Source organism: Pipistrellus kuhlii, unplaced genomic scaffold, assembly GCF_014108245.1.
Source record: "Pipistrellus kuhlii isolate mPipKuh1 unplaced genomic scaffold, mPipKuh1.p scaffold_m20_p_3, whole genome shotgun sequence".
Lineage (NCBI taxonomy): Eukaryota > Metazoa > Chordata > Mammalia > Chiroptera > Vespertilionidae > Pipistrellus > Pipistrellus kuhlii.
Window position 1 is genome coordinate 59,304,595 of NW_023425529.1, and position 15,726 is coordinate 59,320,320.

Genomic DNA, 15,726 nt, shown 5'->3' on the forward strand with positions numbered 1-15,726 from the left:
AGTCCTCAGTCCCACTATCAGTGCTCAGTCCAAAATGACTGTTGCCCATGTCACTGCTTAATGAACAAACATTATGAAAATTAATGGAATAATCCAGAATACTTCTAAATAAAACCCTGTGGGTGCCTTGCCCTGAGTTTGACCTTCTACTTGGGAAAAAAAGAGATCCTATTTTAGTCCAAATATGCTCAAAAGTATTATTAAAAGGAGAATCACAGACTCATGAATTTGCAGTGCGAACTGTAGCATCTATTAATAGGAGTTGCCTTAAAGCCAATAAAAATAATGTCGTGCCAGAGAATGAGGAATCCACCAAATGGCTTTGTCATTGTTGTTACACTGGAAGTATCCATTTAGCACAGACTCATCTCTAAACTAGACCATTTGAATTCTAAAATGCGGATTTATGATCTGGATACAAATGGCCTGTTTTTGTCATATTGGATCACAACCATCAGGCACTGTCATTTTTTATTTTATTTTGTGGCAGGGGTTGGGGGTAGGGTGGCGCGTCAGGATTTTGATTCTTCTGAATGCTCAAACTCTTGACTTAGTCATGAAACAAGCCCCATGTCAAGTATATAATATAAGTAACTGCCTCATCCTTTTCTCTGTTAGCCATGTCCCGGGCTTCTAAGCAGAGGCAGCTATACGTGGTGGGGGCAGATTGTAAAAAACACGGGGCATCATGCAGCCTGGACCTCTTGGATCAGAGGTCATTGTTAGAGAGGGTCTGAGAGGATGGGAAAAGGCGTGTACATGGCAGAATAAGAAGCATCAGCTCTCTGTCATGTGTCTGAATAAGCTCTGTCATTTGTCTCCCTGTTGCATTCTGCTGGATGCTTCCAATCAGCCAGCCCCACCCTTTCCTTTCCCCATTTGGATGGTCCCACCCAGGCTCACATCCCTATGCCATCTCCAGTCTTCTCAGCACCACTGGGCTTCCGAAAGGACAGTTTACTATTTTACAACTTCTTTCTCTCCATTTAGGAGGTCTTTGAGGAAAGGGGGTACATGTGGAAGAATGCTTAAAGGAAGTTCCATGGGTTTCCAGGTTGGGGGACTTTTCAGACCCTTTAATGCATCAATACTTTTTATAAATCTCCAAGAGGAGAGGGTTCTAAGAAATATAATATACAGCTTTTTCTCTAACTTAATTGAGAATCCCTCCCCCCACCCGCCCCCGCCCCGAATACAGTCTAAGAGCATTTGGCACTTAGCATGCTCTCCTAGTTTAATTGATAATCAAACTGTGGCTCTGAGAAACACAGTCTGGGAAAGTCTGTTAAGGAATCTATCTTCCTACACCCGGTGCCCCATGCACACTCAGTAGGAGGTGCTCAGTAAATGAACAAACGCATGAAGCAGGAGCAGCACGCAGAGCAAAGTCCTGCAGAACAGACACCAGACAAGGGATTCAGGCCCATCCACAAACACCCGTCCTACCAACACCCCGAGGTGGGCCTGGCTTCCTGGGCCTGAGAGCTGTGCCATCCCATAAGCTCCACCCCCTGTGCTGGGAAGGACCCTGCGGGCAGGGTAATGCTCTGCTGTCACCGTCTAGAAATAGTTAATACTTTATGGTCCTGGGTCTCCCTAATGAGGTAGCTGCCCTTTGCAATGTGTCCCTTGCTAGAGCTCGTCTGCTCCCTTCCTGGGCCCCTCCGGCCCCCAGTGACCAGGCATTGTCTGCAGGCTCCTCGACGGGATCACCCAGCTTCTGAAGCCTTCTCTTCAATTCCCCTTCATGGAAACCCATGTTCTGAATGTACTGACGATGCAGGCAGCTATACTCTCTCTAGCTGCCGTGCTGGAAAGAATAGATTATTTTGTTTACATGAAAGTGTCAATAGCTGAGATGGTATAAAGGGTCACCCTCAACTCCCATCTCTAGGTTAAATGGACTTTAAAGAGCAAGGGTTCTCTTAGCCAAGGACTGGCTCTCTAATTAGCAGGAATATAGATGTTGACCTTACACAGATATTTTTGGCATCCTCCCTATGTAGATATTTTGAGATGAGGCAACTTTCCTATATCCCTCAATTATACTCTTAAGACGAAAGATTTATATGTTCAGAAGAGAAACCAGAGTATTAAGCACAAATTGGTAGTTACAAAATAGTCACGGGGTTGTAAATTACAACATAAGGAATATAGTCAATGATATTGAAATAATGATGCATGATGTCAGGTGGGTACTAGACTTACTGGAGGATCACTTTGTAAGTTACACAAATGACTAACCACTATGATGTACACCTGAAATTAATATACGATTGAGCATCAACTATATTCAAAAATAAATAAATAAATAAATAAATAAATAAATAAATAAATAAATAAATATTGGAAGCAGGGAAAGAAAGAAGACATATGGATGGCCATATGAAAAGATGCTCAATAAAAAAAAATTATACTCTTACAGCAACTGCTGATATCATCACTCTATTTGTGAAACAGCTCTCATTGATATTAATCATTGTTTTAAAAATTATGGTGTCATTGCATTTTTAAAAACTGGCAAAGCATTACCAAAGAGATATGTGTGTGTGTTTTCAAGCAGTTTTACAATACACATATTCCAAAAGCCTGATGACTATCTCTATGACAGTCACTCCTTTGAGTCAGAAATCAGAAGTCCTGAATTCCAAAGAAGACTATGTTGCCATTTCCTAAGCATTATGACCTTGGGCAACTTACTTGACACACCTCATTTTTTTTTTTTTTTAAAGAAGCCCAAGAATATCTCTTTTCCTACTGGGGTGTTCACTTTGGGAGTTAAAGGAGATGTGCTTTGAAGACCACGAAAAAAGGCCAAGATTAAATACACTTCTGAGTACAAAGAGTGCTTTCTGAAATGTCTGAAGGCAGATCCAGAGCTGAGGGCAAGGATGGATGACTGAGGAGTCTAGGTTGGGGACGAGCTTTGAAGAACTGATGAAGGACGAAAAGCTGCAAGAGCAGAACGGGGACCATCTCTGCCTTTCCTGTCATGCGTTAAAGACATGGTCAGTGGCAGCAGCTAGCCAGACACGGATATTTTTAAAATGAAGTATGACAGGAAAAAGCTGAATGCAAGAAGCAAGAAGGATGGGGGAACAAGAGGTTGGATGGGGTGAAGGAAAGGTGGGAGGTTTTCGGTATTCCTTTTCACAGTGGCCATAAGAGTGTACCACAGACGGAAGGGACAACAAAGGAAAACTGATGCTGATCCTGTGAAGGAAGGAAGGAAGGAAAAAGAAAAAGCTTTCAAGGAAAGTTTAAAGGAGAGGATCTGTTTGATAAACAACAGCTGCTCAGAAAGAATTTTATGTAGAAGGGATGTTGATGAATAAATCAGAATGACTTTGAGACACGTACTGGCAGGAGTTCAAATCCAAGGGGGTGGGAGTCCAGGGCTGCAGATCAGCAGAGAAGTTGGCTATGTTTTGAAGATCCTATCAGAAGAGAAAGGACAAGCTTGTGGGAAAACCTTGGTGGTGATGGAAGGCCAAGGCTAAGTTTTCTGACTATTTGCTTTAGGAAGGAAGGAGCAGATAGAGGAGGCATTGTGATATGATTAAAAAAAAAAAGTATTTTTGATTCCATTCAAAATTAGAGGACAATTTGGTAGGCCTGACAAATTGCGGTGACTGAGAAGTGGAAACCAAAGTGGAGGTTAGGCTACAAAAGCAGGTGGGGGAGGTGGTTGATGGGAGGGCGAATAGGCAAGATTAAGAGTAACAGCGGCAAAAAAAAAGAAAGAAAGAAAGAAAGAAAGAAAGAAAGAAAGAAAGAAAGAAAGAAAGAAAGAAAGAAAGAAAGGAAGAAAGAAAGAAATAAAGGAAAAAAGAAAGAAAGAAAGAAAATAAATAAATAAATAAATAAATAAATAAATAAATAAAGGGTAAACCATGCCCAGTGCTTTTTAGGATGTTCTTCCAAATAAGAGTCAGAGCAGGTGTCGGCCAACTTGGTTCTGAGTCTGTTGAGATCTGGTGTTCATGGAATTTTAGCATTTGCCGGCAGGAAAGCAGGGCACAGGGATATCAACTAGAGCACCCGGGGGGTTTTGGTTCCCAAGCAGGAGTCTTGTTAATAGAAGCACAAAGCAGGAGAGGTCAAGGCCATTGTGGGAGCAGCTCCCGCGGATGGGATGCTGTCCCTTACTTTCTGATGAGGGGCCCTCTTCTGGGTGAAGGCAGGTCCCAGAGTCTGACATGAAGGCACCAGATTCTATTGGAGCTAGCGTGGACAGTACTGATGGAGGCAAGGGGAGTGAGGGAGACTAAAAGAACAATTGTAATAAGAGAGGGAGAGGAATGGATTGATCTTCTCAGGTACAAAAAGAAAACATTAGCCCTGGTGGGGTAGCTCAGTTGCAGGTTCCAGCCTGGCCAGAGCACATACAAGAATCAATTTATGCAATGAATGCATAAATAAATGGAACAACAAATTGATATTTCTCTCTTTTTGAAATTGTGTTCTACAAAGTGCCTCACAGGTGTAATCCATTTTAATGTCACTGCAACCCTGTGGGATAGAGATTATTAGTTCCAGTTAGGTTTCTTGCTATAGATACTGACAATAGCCATGGCTAAACTTGGCGGCACACTTAACATGTAAAAGGTACTTTGAAAATTCTCTCTTAATCCTTCAACAAATATAGGAAGTAGAAATTATTATTACTTCTATTTTGCAAGTGAGAAAACCAAGGCACAGAGAAGTCCTATAACGTGCACAAGGCCACACAATCAGAAAGTGGTGGGAACCATAATGCAAACCCAGGCAATCTGTCTCCAGAGCCTAGAATCATAACCACTATATTAAGCAGCCTCTAATAAGCCAAAGTTAAGAGAAAAATAGAGGGAGGGCACACTTACAAGATTTAGAAATTATTACTTAAAATGGGTCAAGGACAGATAGAAATAGAGAGGGAAAACTTCATCCACGAAGGGGATTTGAATGTTTCATTTTTAGAGATAGGAGAAAATTCATTGATAATTTTAATAATAATGGAAACAATAATAACACAGTTTTCATGTACTTAAGACTTATGGTGTGCCAGACTGTTCTAAGTGCTTTATAAATATTATTTCATTAAATTTTAGGAAAAAATCTTTGTCTCTTACTGAAATCCTAGGACCTAGGTGCTTGATAAATATTTATCAAATAAATCTTAAAAGGTGACTCTAATTTTGCTTCTAGAAAACTCCAGGTCACAGAGCAAAATCTTCCTCTTCTTTTTATTACTGCTCAGTTTTATTTTTGTCTGAAATTATCCTGTTTATTTCTTAGCTTGTTTATTATCTCCTCTCTCTCTGTTAGCATGTAAACTGGAGGACAGCAGAACCTCACTCATCCCATCCAATGCTGCACTGGCAGCATCTAGAACAACGCCTTGGGCAGGAGGTGAGTAATTGATATTCGCTGTATGAATGAGAGAAGAGAGCCCAGTATTTCAGCCTTTCAGAACAGCTCTTCTTCCCCTAAAGCAGTGGTCAGCAAACTCATTAGTCAACAGAGCCAAATATCAACAGTCCAATGACGGAAATTTCTTTTGAGAGCTGAAAACCTACTTCTGCGCATGGGCCATGAAGTTTCAATTGCACTGTACGTGCACAACCTGCACGTTGTATTTTGTGGAAGAGCCAGACTCAAGGGGCCAAAGAGCTGCATGTGACTTGCGAGCCGCAGTTTGCCGACTACTGCCCTACAGGACACTGAAGTGCACAGAGCGAGAGGTCGGCTGCTCATGTGCTGGTACCAAATCCTTCTGTCGGTGTCTGTTCTCAAGGAGCACCTGCACACGGTCTCCATCACCAGCTCAACCATTCACCTACCCAGGTAGGCTTTACTGGAGTGAAAGGAAGAAAGTTCTTTTTTGTTCTGTTTTCAACACATACGCAGGGATCATCACAAAAGTGATCTATGTATAAAAATGATTGTTTCACCTTATACCCACCAAGAAGTCACCCCAAATTTATCAGATGGTAAATGTTATGCATATTTTTCACTATTAAAAAAGGGGGGCTCTTGGTAGTATGACATATACCTCATTTTAAAGGATCAAGAGGAGGACTTTGGAGCCTTTCAGTGCACAGGATGATACTCAATCAACGAGCCACCTAGCCAGGCTGGTTTTGGACTCCTGATGGCCAGAATTGCTAATAACACTTTCTTTGATGGCTTTTGAATATAATGTATATTCTTAAGCACTTTACACAAATCACTACAGAGATTTAGAACTTTGGCGCCTTTATTGTTTGCAAAGTCAGGCTGGTCAGAGCAGGCTTTGACAGATAATGATGCTCTGATCTCTATACCCAATCCCACAGACACTCACCTGTCTACCCGAAGCTGGCAGACAATGCTTAGCGGATCCACAACTCCTTCTTCTTTCAACTGTTGACAGCCAATGGATGTAGCAATAAAACACCCCGTTCTACCTATCCCTGCACTAAAAAGAAAGGACAAAGAATAAAAAGGTGGAAGAAAAAAAGCAAAGATAAAAAATATTTTAAAAAAGGTAGCTTTAAATTTGAAACAGCAGCTGGGATGAATAGCAATAGCAACAACAGCTCTCATATACTGCGTATTACAACCTGGGGTCTGAGCTAAGTGCTTACACACATTCTAATCTCCGTTAGCTATATGCAGTAAGATGAGTTGGGTGGAGGGAGGTGTTAGGTGAGGAGAAGAGTGAAAAATGCATTGTAACTGGTCTACAAAGAATAATAATCATCAGGGTCTGAATTTAGGTAAGGTGTGGGCACTAAAAAGGAGGGAAGAGACTTAGACATGTCACAAATGTGAGTCTGAAAGACTGGATTTGAACAGACAGAAAAGTAAAAAGTCAAAGATGACCAAGATTGGAAGAATGGTAGTCTACTGAGACAAAGGTGGAATTCTGGAATGAGGACTAATTTGAGTTTGCTCTTGGATATACTGATGGTGAAGATTCTCATGAATAACTGAAAATACAATTAGGAGAGAGGAGGTGCTAGAGGCACATATTTCTAAGTCACTTATAGTTGGATAGAAACACTACCGTCCAGAGAGTTTATACGTATTTCTGTCTTACCTAGTATGTCATCAACCTAACAAGCCCCCCCCCCCCTCTCTCTCTCTCTCTCTCTCTCTCTCTCTCTCTCTCTCTCTCTCTCTCTCTCTCTCTCCCTCTCCCTCTCCCTCTCTCTCTCTCTCTTAGCAATTTCAACCACTAATGGTCTTTATGTAAATTTCTTTTAAATTTACACTTAAATTCCCCAAGTCTCTCCTAAACTCTAGATTGGCATTCCATCTCCTAGTTCGGATTCCGGATGTTACTACTTTGCACTCGTTTCATCTCAGTGCATCTAAACAGTCAGTTATATTTTCCCTCAATGGCATTACCAGTCAGCCCCAAGTTTTCCAGCTGTGAAACTTGGAGACATTCTCAACATCTCCCCCCTCACCTCCCACATTCAATCTGTTACCAATACCTGTATTTTCCACCTTTACTGAGCTTTGTGATCCATTCTTTCCTTTCTATAGACTGAGCTCACGTTTTTGACATCGTACTTCATGATGAGCAATGATCTCATTATGGTTTCCAAGTCTCCAGCCTTTTCCTGGACTAATTCACAATACACACAGCTGCTAGGGACCGGATCATCTTACTCTACTCAGAACTGTAGATGGCTCCCAATAGTTATAGCACAACATCTAAGCTCCCTACTATGGTATTCATGACCTTGAATAATACAAATGTGACTAATTTTCAGGCTTAATTTTTTTTTTATTGTAGTCCTTGTACCCTTTGTGCCATTTTTTCATTTACATGAATCATTGAAAAAAAAAAAAAAAGGAAAAAGAAAAAGCCTTTTGTTTTCCAATTTTCCTTTCTGTGTTGATGTTGATGATATTTCTTCAGTGAAAAAAAATGCCCTCTCTACCACCTTTTTAAAACCACAAACATTGGTCATTTTTAAAGATTCTGTTCAACATTATTCCAATGTTTAGAGGTTTTCCTTAAACTTCCTAGTTTGAATTAACAGCTCCCCTCTTGGCACTCAAATAGCATTTACATCCTCCTCTTTAGAACTTGTTTCTGTGAATGTGAGTGCAAAGGAATTCCAAAATAGAATGGGCCCCTTTTAGTTGAAGTGTCTATTGAGAGTTTGTTTCATTAAAGATAGAGGATTTGAACTGTACCATATGAATGGCAGGCATTTTGGTTATCATGAATGAGAGAAAATATTCCAGGCATGGGAAGGGTTTAAGGAAAGAATTGCTGCAGAACACCTATATGATGTGCAACAATGAGTAGGTTAAATTTGGCTTGAAGAGAGAATTGTTTGAGAGAGATAATGGGAGGCAGTTATGCTCACCACTATACCACCAACGCAGCTTTTGAGAGAGATAATGGGAAAGAAGACTGGGAAGGTACCCTGAGACCTATTAAAGGTCTCACTTGGAAAGCTAAGAAGTTTGGACTTTATCTTCTAAAACTTCTTTATATTTTAGAATTTGATGAAAACTAGGAAATTTCACTTTCCAGAAAAACTAACAGAACATTAGGTGCTCAGATTTGTGAAAGTAATTTCAAGGAGTTCCTTGACTCCTTTAGCTCACGCATAGACCCAAGGTTATGAATTTTTGTTCCAGGCAATGGGAAGCCATTGAGAAGTTCTGAGCAGGGAATGCATGTGATGTAAGAGGGTTTTAGGAGCATCATCAAAGAGAAGTGCTTTGGGGAGGCTATACTGGGTATGGGCCTGGGGAAATGGAGTGTGTGTGCAATTAGCCGACTATTTCTAAAATATACGAATGAGATCATAAGGGCCTGAACTTGGGTGTTTGGACAGGAAGTGAAGATTGTGGGAGCTTTGAAGAGAAAGCCAATCAAATGACTGATTAGATACTGAGGCTGGAATTAAGAGAAAGGCCAAAGATAACTGTCACTTTTAGAGGTTGAATGCCTGGAAGAAAGATGGTCTCGTTCTTAGAAATACTAATCAGAAGGGGAGCTCATTTTGTAGGAGCAGTAACTAGTTCATTTTGTATATCTTCATTGTTTTATGATTTTGGGTGGGGGACAGTTCCAGTCTAAAGGATGGCCAATTAGGTTATTTTTTCCTCAGCCCCAAGCTAAGTTTAGGATAAAGCTTAATGCTAAAAACTGGATAATGGTGTTTTTGAGTAAGTAGACATATAGTAAATTTTACTCTTAATTAAACCACAAGAGTTCAAAAAAGAATGAAACTAAAATTATCATCTAAAACAGAGATGGGGAACATCCAGCCCATGGGCTGTATAAGGCCATCAAAATCATTTGGTCCAGCCCTGCCAAGGCATTATTGAGATATCTTTAAAAATAGTTGCTTTTTTGTGGGGGGGGGGGCACACACTAAAAGGAAAACAAGGAGGATGAGGTATCCATTGTTAGAGGAGAGCTTTGAGGGAAGAGGACCATCAAGGGCATCTGTTGCTTTTATCACCTTAACCTCTGCTAGCCCATGTTCTAGTAACAGCACTTTGCTTTCCTTTTCAAAAAAACATATTTTTATTGATTTCAGAGAGGAAGAGGGAGAGAGAGAGAGAGAGAGAGAGAGAGAGAGAGAAACATCAATGAGAGAGAATCATTGATTGGCTGACTCTTGCCCACCCCCTTCTGGAGATTGTGGGCATATGCCCTGATGAGGAATCGAACCAGGGACCCTCTGGTTCATAGGTAGTCATTCACCTTCTGAGCCATACTGGCTGGCTTTGTTTTCCTTTTAATAATTTATTTCCATCTGTTTTTCATGAAATAATTTTTAAAATAGTTGACTGACTAAATGTGAAATAATAAATGTTATCAAGATAAAATTCAAGTATAGTTCAGGTGCCATCTTGAAACAACAACAAAAAAAGCCACTAATAGTTAATTCCTAGTGTATATTATACTGATGAAACGAATAAAAGTAAGTTTCAAGGTAGAGAACTGAATTAGCCAGAAGTGGTATTTCTTCCACTGTATAATTGCTTGCTGAAAATGCCCTAATATTGCATTGTAAACATCATCTTGATCAAGACTCAAATATGAGGAAGTTAACCAATTTCAATAAGTATTTGATTTATTGACAACTAAGAAGGAAAACCCAATTTCTATCTACTCTGCGACTTTACAAAGGATGGACTGTTTGCTTAGGCGGACAAGATAGTTCGTGCCTTACCTGCAGTGGACAACCACAGGCCCTCGGCCTGCAGAAGCAAGTCTGTCTTCTTCCACATCCAGCATGAGTTGTAGAAGGGGCTGGGCACTGTCTGGAGTCTTGTGATCGGGCCATGAGGTGTACCAGTAATGCTTCACATGTTGGGTGTGACTTCCTTGCTGAAAATAGCAACAACCACCAAGTGTCTCATTTACTTGTGCAACTAAAAGTCATCCAAACCACAACACTGCATGCCTTCTCTCATTCCCATCTTGCTCTTAACTTATTTCTAGGTGGTAAATTGTGTGTGTGTGTGTGTGTGTGTGTGTGTGTGTGTGTGTTAATCCTCATCCGAAAAGATATTTTTTTCCCATTGATTTTTAGAGAGAGTGGAAGGGAAGAAGGGAGGGGGAGAAAGAGAGAGAGAGAAACATCAACGTGAGAGAGACACATCGTTAGGTTGCTCCCAAATGCACCCCAACCAGGCCAGGTACCGATCCTTCGATCCTTCCATGTTCAGGCTGATGTTGTAACATCTAAGCAACACCAGCCAGGGCTGTAGTTAATTTTTTAAGAACAATCCTTCACCTTGAGAAAACTTTACTGTAAATATCCTGATATCAAAGTTTGACACTTTTGCCTCTATTAAATGATGAACAATGATACACATATGATGTACATGTGAAACCTATATAATTTTATTAACCCATGTCACTCCAATAAATTTAATTAAAATTTTAAAACAAGAAAATAAAGCAGAAAAAAATAAATGAAAATATATATTTAGTATAGAAAGTGATAAGTAACATAGGCTAAATCTATGTTTGTAATTTACTATAACAAACAAAATGGTAGATGAAAAGGTAGCCAAGAAAGAATTCGGAGGCAAAAAAAAGAAAAAGAAAAGAAAAGAAAAGAAAGAAATAAAGAATTTGGAGATAGTGTGCTTCCTGCTCTTTGAACTTTCCTGACAGGTTACTAAAAATATATTAACCAATATAAAAACACATTGTTACATGCAATCACTGTAATATTTCTACACTCATCCCGAATTCCGCTTTTTAAACAGCAGTGAGAAATTCCAGTAATCAAGAGGCCCAGGGGTCACTGGTTAGAAATGCTACGAGGGAGGGTCCATGTGGGGTCCTGACACGATCTAGGCATTTGGGACATATTTTTAAAAACAGGCTTTGGTAGGGGCCTTCCTACCCCGAGCTTCTCCTTACAAACCACGAGAGCTCCCTGCCCCTGCTCTCTCTGTGATGACTGTGTCCTGGCAGTGAGGGTCTAGGTGGGACTGAGACCTGTGAGATGATTGTTCTCTGGAATCAGAAACAATACCATGGCAACATTCCTCAGCATCTGCTGCCCGCAAGTGAAATAGATAATTTTCCTATGATGTAATCTGGTCTGGGGGAAGTCCCTATAAATTACTGTAACTCTGAGTGTGGAAGATCTCATCAACACTTCAGACTTGTCGTGCCTCCCACAGCCACCCACAGGCACAGATTTTCTCTCTTAGAGTCTCCAGGTCTTACTTAAAGCTGCACAAGCCCAAGTGACACTGAAAAACATCATGGCAAAGCCCCTAGAATAAACCTTTAGCTAAAGGCATTCAAAAGGTTAAATCAAGAGATTTCTTATTTATGCAAATGAGATAATAACATCCTAGTTAGTGAATTTCCTTAATATGTACTTATTTAATTATTCCATACTTAATTGTAGTATGACAACAAAGAAATACTTGAGGGGATGATTATAATTTCTCTTTCATCTTGACAGTATTTAATTGGTTTAAGTTAAATCTGTAGCACTTATTAGGGTAATAATTTCAAAATATAAATGTTATCCTCTAATATCATCTACTTTGTAGGTAGCTATAGCCATGTAATCTTACCTTTAAGACGAGGTTCCGAACAGTGTAGTTTTCACATTCATTGACATTGATAACCAGAACCTCGACTTTTCCATAAATCCCTCTCTTTTCGGGCCAGTATAACACACATTTCTGATGAAGGAGAGAGCAGAACAGAGCGAATATTAATGATGCTCATTGGCCTAGGAGTGCTTCTCATTCAAGCATCTCAGGAGTTGCTTATTTAATTAGTTTTTTTAAAAATCAGGTATCAATTTTTACAATTCTGTGAATGTACTAAACCACTGAATTGTACACATTAAACGTGATTTTTACAGCATGTCAATTACATCTCAAAAAGGTTGTTGTTGTTTTTTTTTTAAAAAATAAAGCATCATGTTTTGCATGTTCTTGGCAAACACTATTACTGTTAATCCCATACCAAAAAATAAAGGTAGAATTTCCCAAAACCCCACAGAGAAATTGAGAACGAACTAAAAACTTAATTAGGAATTGAGAGATTAGTATCCACACATTAGAATTGACCATGCAGTGACTAGAAATGAAAGAAGTGCTCTCTCGTGACTGTGAAGACAAGCCACATTTCCCTGCTCCACCGAGTGGCAGTGTCTCCTGAGCATCTGCAATGGGTTAGATGCCACAGGGTGACGTTCCCCTTGTATGGGGGGCAGCGGCTCGGACAAGTGATGCCTGTACGAGAGCATATTTTTCAGGACCAACGGTCATTCCACTGAGGGGGTCCATTACAATGGGTGTCTAACAAAATTACTTTAAAATATTTTTATAATGGATGCTCTTTGAAGGGTTTAATAACAATCATAGTACAAACAAGGCATTATAATATTTTGGTTCAGGTGCACGCTTTGGGTCAGAGTGCCTGGGCTCACCTTTTGGTGAATAATCTACTTATTATTTGCTGTGAATCCATCAGCAAGATACTCAATCTCTCTGGCCTCGGTTTCTTCACGATTTACTCTGTGGGAAGCACTTAGAACCAAGCCCGGCAAAGAAAAAGCACTCAAAACCTGTTGCTGTTGTTATTATTATTATTATTTATTATTATTACTAGTGTTCTGTTCTTACAATGACTGGGCTTTCTAGCTTCCATAGAAAGTGGTTAGGTCATTAATTATGAATTACATCCGGCATTAAATTTTATAGTATTATGTCTAAGTTATATTATTAAAAGAAAACTATGAAATTAGATTTAAGCACACATATCATTTATCATTTCACCTCGTAACCAACTGCAAAAGACCTATTGCATTATTTTTTTTACCACATATTTTAGTGATTAAGAATATCAAGTGGGACAGTTGATGCTTTATTGCAATTGCCAGGGATGCAATGTTCATCTGAGAAGCATTGTTTAGATAGCACTGATTTCCTCTCAAACACACACGCACATTTATAAGGGAAACGCCTTCACCTGCTGGCCTGCCAGCAGCACCTTTTAGTGTTCAAGACACTTGTGTCCTCACACATATGCCGAGGAATATGATCACACTTGAAAAAATAAAGAACTTAAAATGCAACAAAGCCGTAAAAGCATCACATCATTACAGAACTACAGGAAAAGACATGTGAAGTATCAGAAACACACCTCCTGGATTCCATCATGCTAAGCACTAATCATTCCAAAGACAGGCTCACGAAGAAAGTCACTTTACCTGCTTGACTCACTGGACCTCTCATCCGTTATAATAAAAACACATTTGCATCCTCTGTGCTCTGGTCCCTTTCCAGACCAAGTAAATCATTTCACCTCTGTTTACAGGCCGCCCCACACCCACGACTGTCAGGGAATCAGGCTAGAGGCTCCCTCTGGCTGACATCACATTAACATTAAGGGGGAGGAGGGAGGGAAGAGAAACCCTTTTAAAAATAGAGCAATTTATCTCCCTCCTCATTTATGAGTTATCAAATGCCTCAAATTTCCCCAGCTTGTTAAAGATAATCATACTAACCAATTTGCCCGGTGTCTTTCAATGGAGCATCAATTATTTCAACTGCAAGACCCAAGCTATTGTATATCTCAAAACTCCTGCCTCCTGGATGAATCCAAGAAGAGACAAAGAATCTTGGGGGAAAAGTAGTGGAAAAGAAAGGGGCATTCAGTGGTCCAGCAGTAGGATATATGAGCCGCATTGTCCACCATCAGATCTGAGCGGCGGGCCTCTCTTCGGGGAGGTGGTTCCCAAAACCGGCAGGAAAAGCTTCGAGGCAGGAGCTCTCAGCCTGCACCCTGCCTCTCAACAATACTAGAACAGGCTTGTGCACCTACTTGATAAATGGAAGTACTACTTGCTTCTCTCTCAAGCTTGCCGGGGCCCTCTTGAATATTTTTCTTGACTCTTTACCAAAAAACGAAATTGGCAGCCAGCTCCCCGAAGACAATGCAATATGACTTGTTCACTCAAAGAACTCTTAATTAGCATCCCATCTCCTTTCTGAGATAACAATAGCTTATTTTTACACACAGAATACATCCCCTCCCCCCCTTTTTGGGAGAACGTAGAAAAAGAGACCAGATAAGTGTGGGTGCTTTTGAATATGAGGTGGGGGAGATCTGCAAGTGTAGCTGTATCTAAGAGCACAAGTGCATGTTTAAATTATTCTCATGAACAGCTTTTTGGGGTTCCTCCATTGTGGTGCTAACAATGGTATGATAGAGGCAGAAAATGAAAGGAAGGAAAATACTCTCTTACAGATAATATTGTGAAGCTACAGTAATTGTAGGTAATTCAAAAATAGCATGCTACCCAGCAGAATATATAACCTCAAATCACCACTATGCTTCTACTAATTGGTCTGATCCTTTCAGTAAAATTATCTATTAGTTCCAAGAATTCGTGATTTGGAGAAAAAAAATGAGGTTTTCAGAGGATCATGTGTCCCTTGGTGCAAACAAGCAATTAGCAATCTCTGACTATAAAGATTCTGGACACCAACCCGTTCGTCATAATCAGTGGTTCACAGCCAAAGCAGGATGTAATGCAAACTCATAATTTTATGAGCCTTTCTTTCTTTGACCTTCCCTCTCGCCCCACCACAGTAGCGCTATTTGGGTATAAAGAAGAAGAAAGTCCAGCTAGTTGTTTAGTTGCCAGGGGAAAATCTTTTTAAAAATTTACTTTCTCTTTAAATTCCATGGATTTAAAAATCAAAAGAGATTTTGCTCTATGAGCTAAAGTCCTGTATCATTGCATAGAGAATGTCTCTAATTAAATAAAAAGATGAGCTGTTTCATTTGGCACATTTGCATATGAGAGGGATAGAATGGGTCAGACTGTCTACTGTTATTACCTGTAGTTAGTCATATTCCTGGTTTTCCAAATGAATATTACTAACATAGTATAGCAATTTAATAGTAAAAGTAACTTCACTAAGAGATCATTCAATCCCTTTCAGAATCATTTGAGTTAGGTAGAGCAAGTGGCAAATATTATCATTGCTGCTATTATTATTCTTATTATTATTATTATTTGTTTTACAACAGAGAAAACTGAAACCCAGATGTGTTGCTAGAGGTCTTTTGGAAAATTCCCCTGGGGGCTAGGAGCCTCTGAGAAAATATTACTTTATTAGAGGCCCAGTGAATGAAATCATGCAAGAGTAGCTTGCTGGCACTTGCTGCTTGTCGCCCTGCCCACCCCTCATAGCTTACAGACCTGCTGACACTCATTGCTCCAC

General features: G+C 40.0%; 1 protein-coding gene across 4 annotated transcripts in view; it reads right to left on the reverse strand.

The window, feature by feature from the left end:
• The window catches only part of PTPRR (protein tyrosine phosphatase receptor type R), a 249,062-nt gene that overhangs the window by 10,713 nt on the left and 222,623 nt on the right, over positions 1-15,726 (reverse strand). For 3 of the 4 annotated variants that reach the window (XM_036459014.2, XM_036459016.2, XM_036459013.2), the window contains exons 11-13: positions 12,055-12,165; positions 10,179-10,336; positions 6,326-6,439 (exon numbers count right to left, since the gene is read on the reverse strand). In XM_036459014.2, the coding sequence (XP_036314907.1) occupies positions 6,326-6,439; positions 10,179-10,336; positions 12,055-12,165 (383 nt within the window). Of the gene's footprint in view, positions 1-1,187; positions 1,811-6,325; positions 6,440-10,178; positions 10,337-12,054; positions 12,166-15,726 lie in introns of those variants that run through there. The other variant, XM_036459018.2, reaches the window with a different exon arrangement.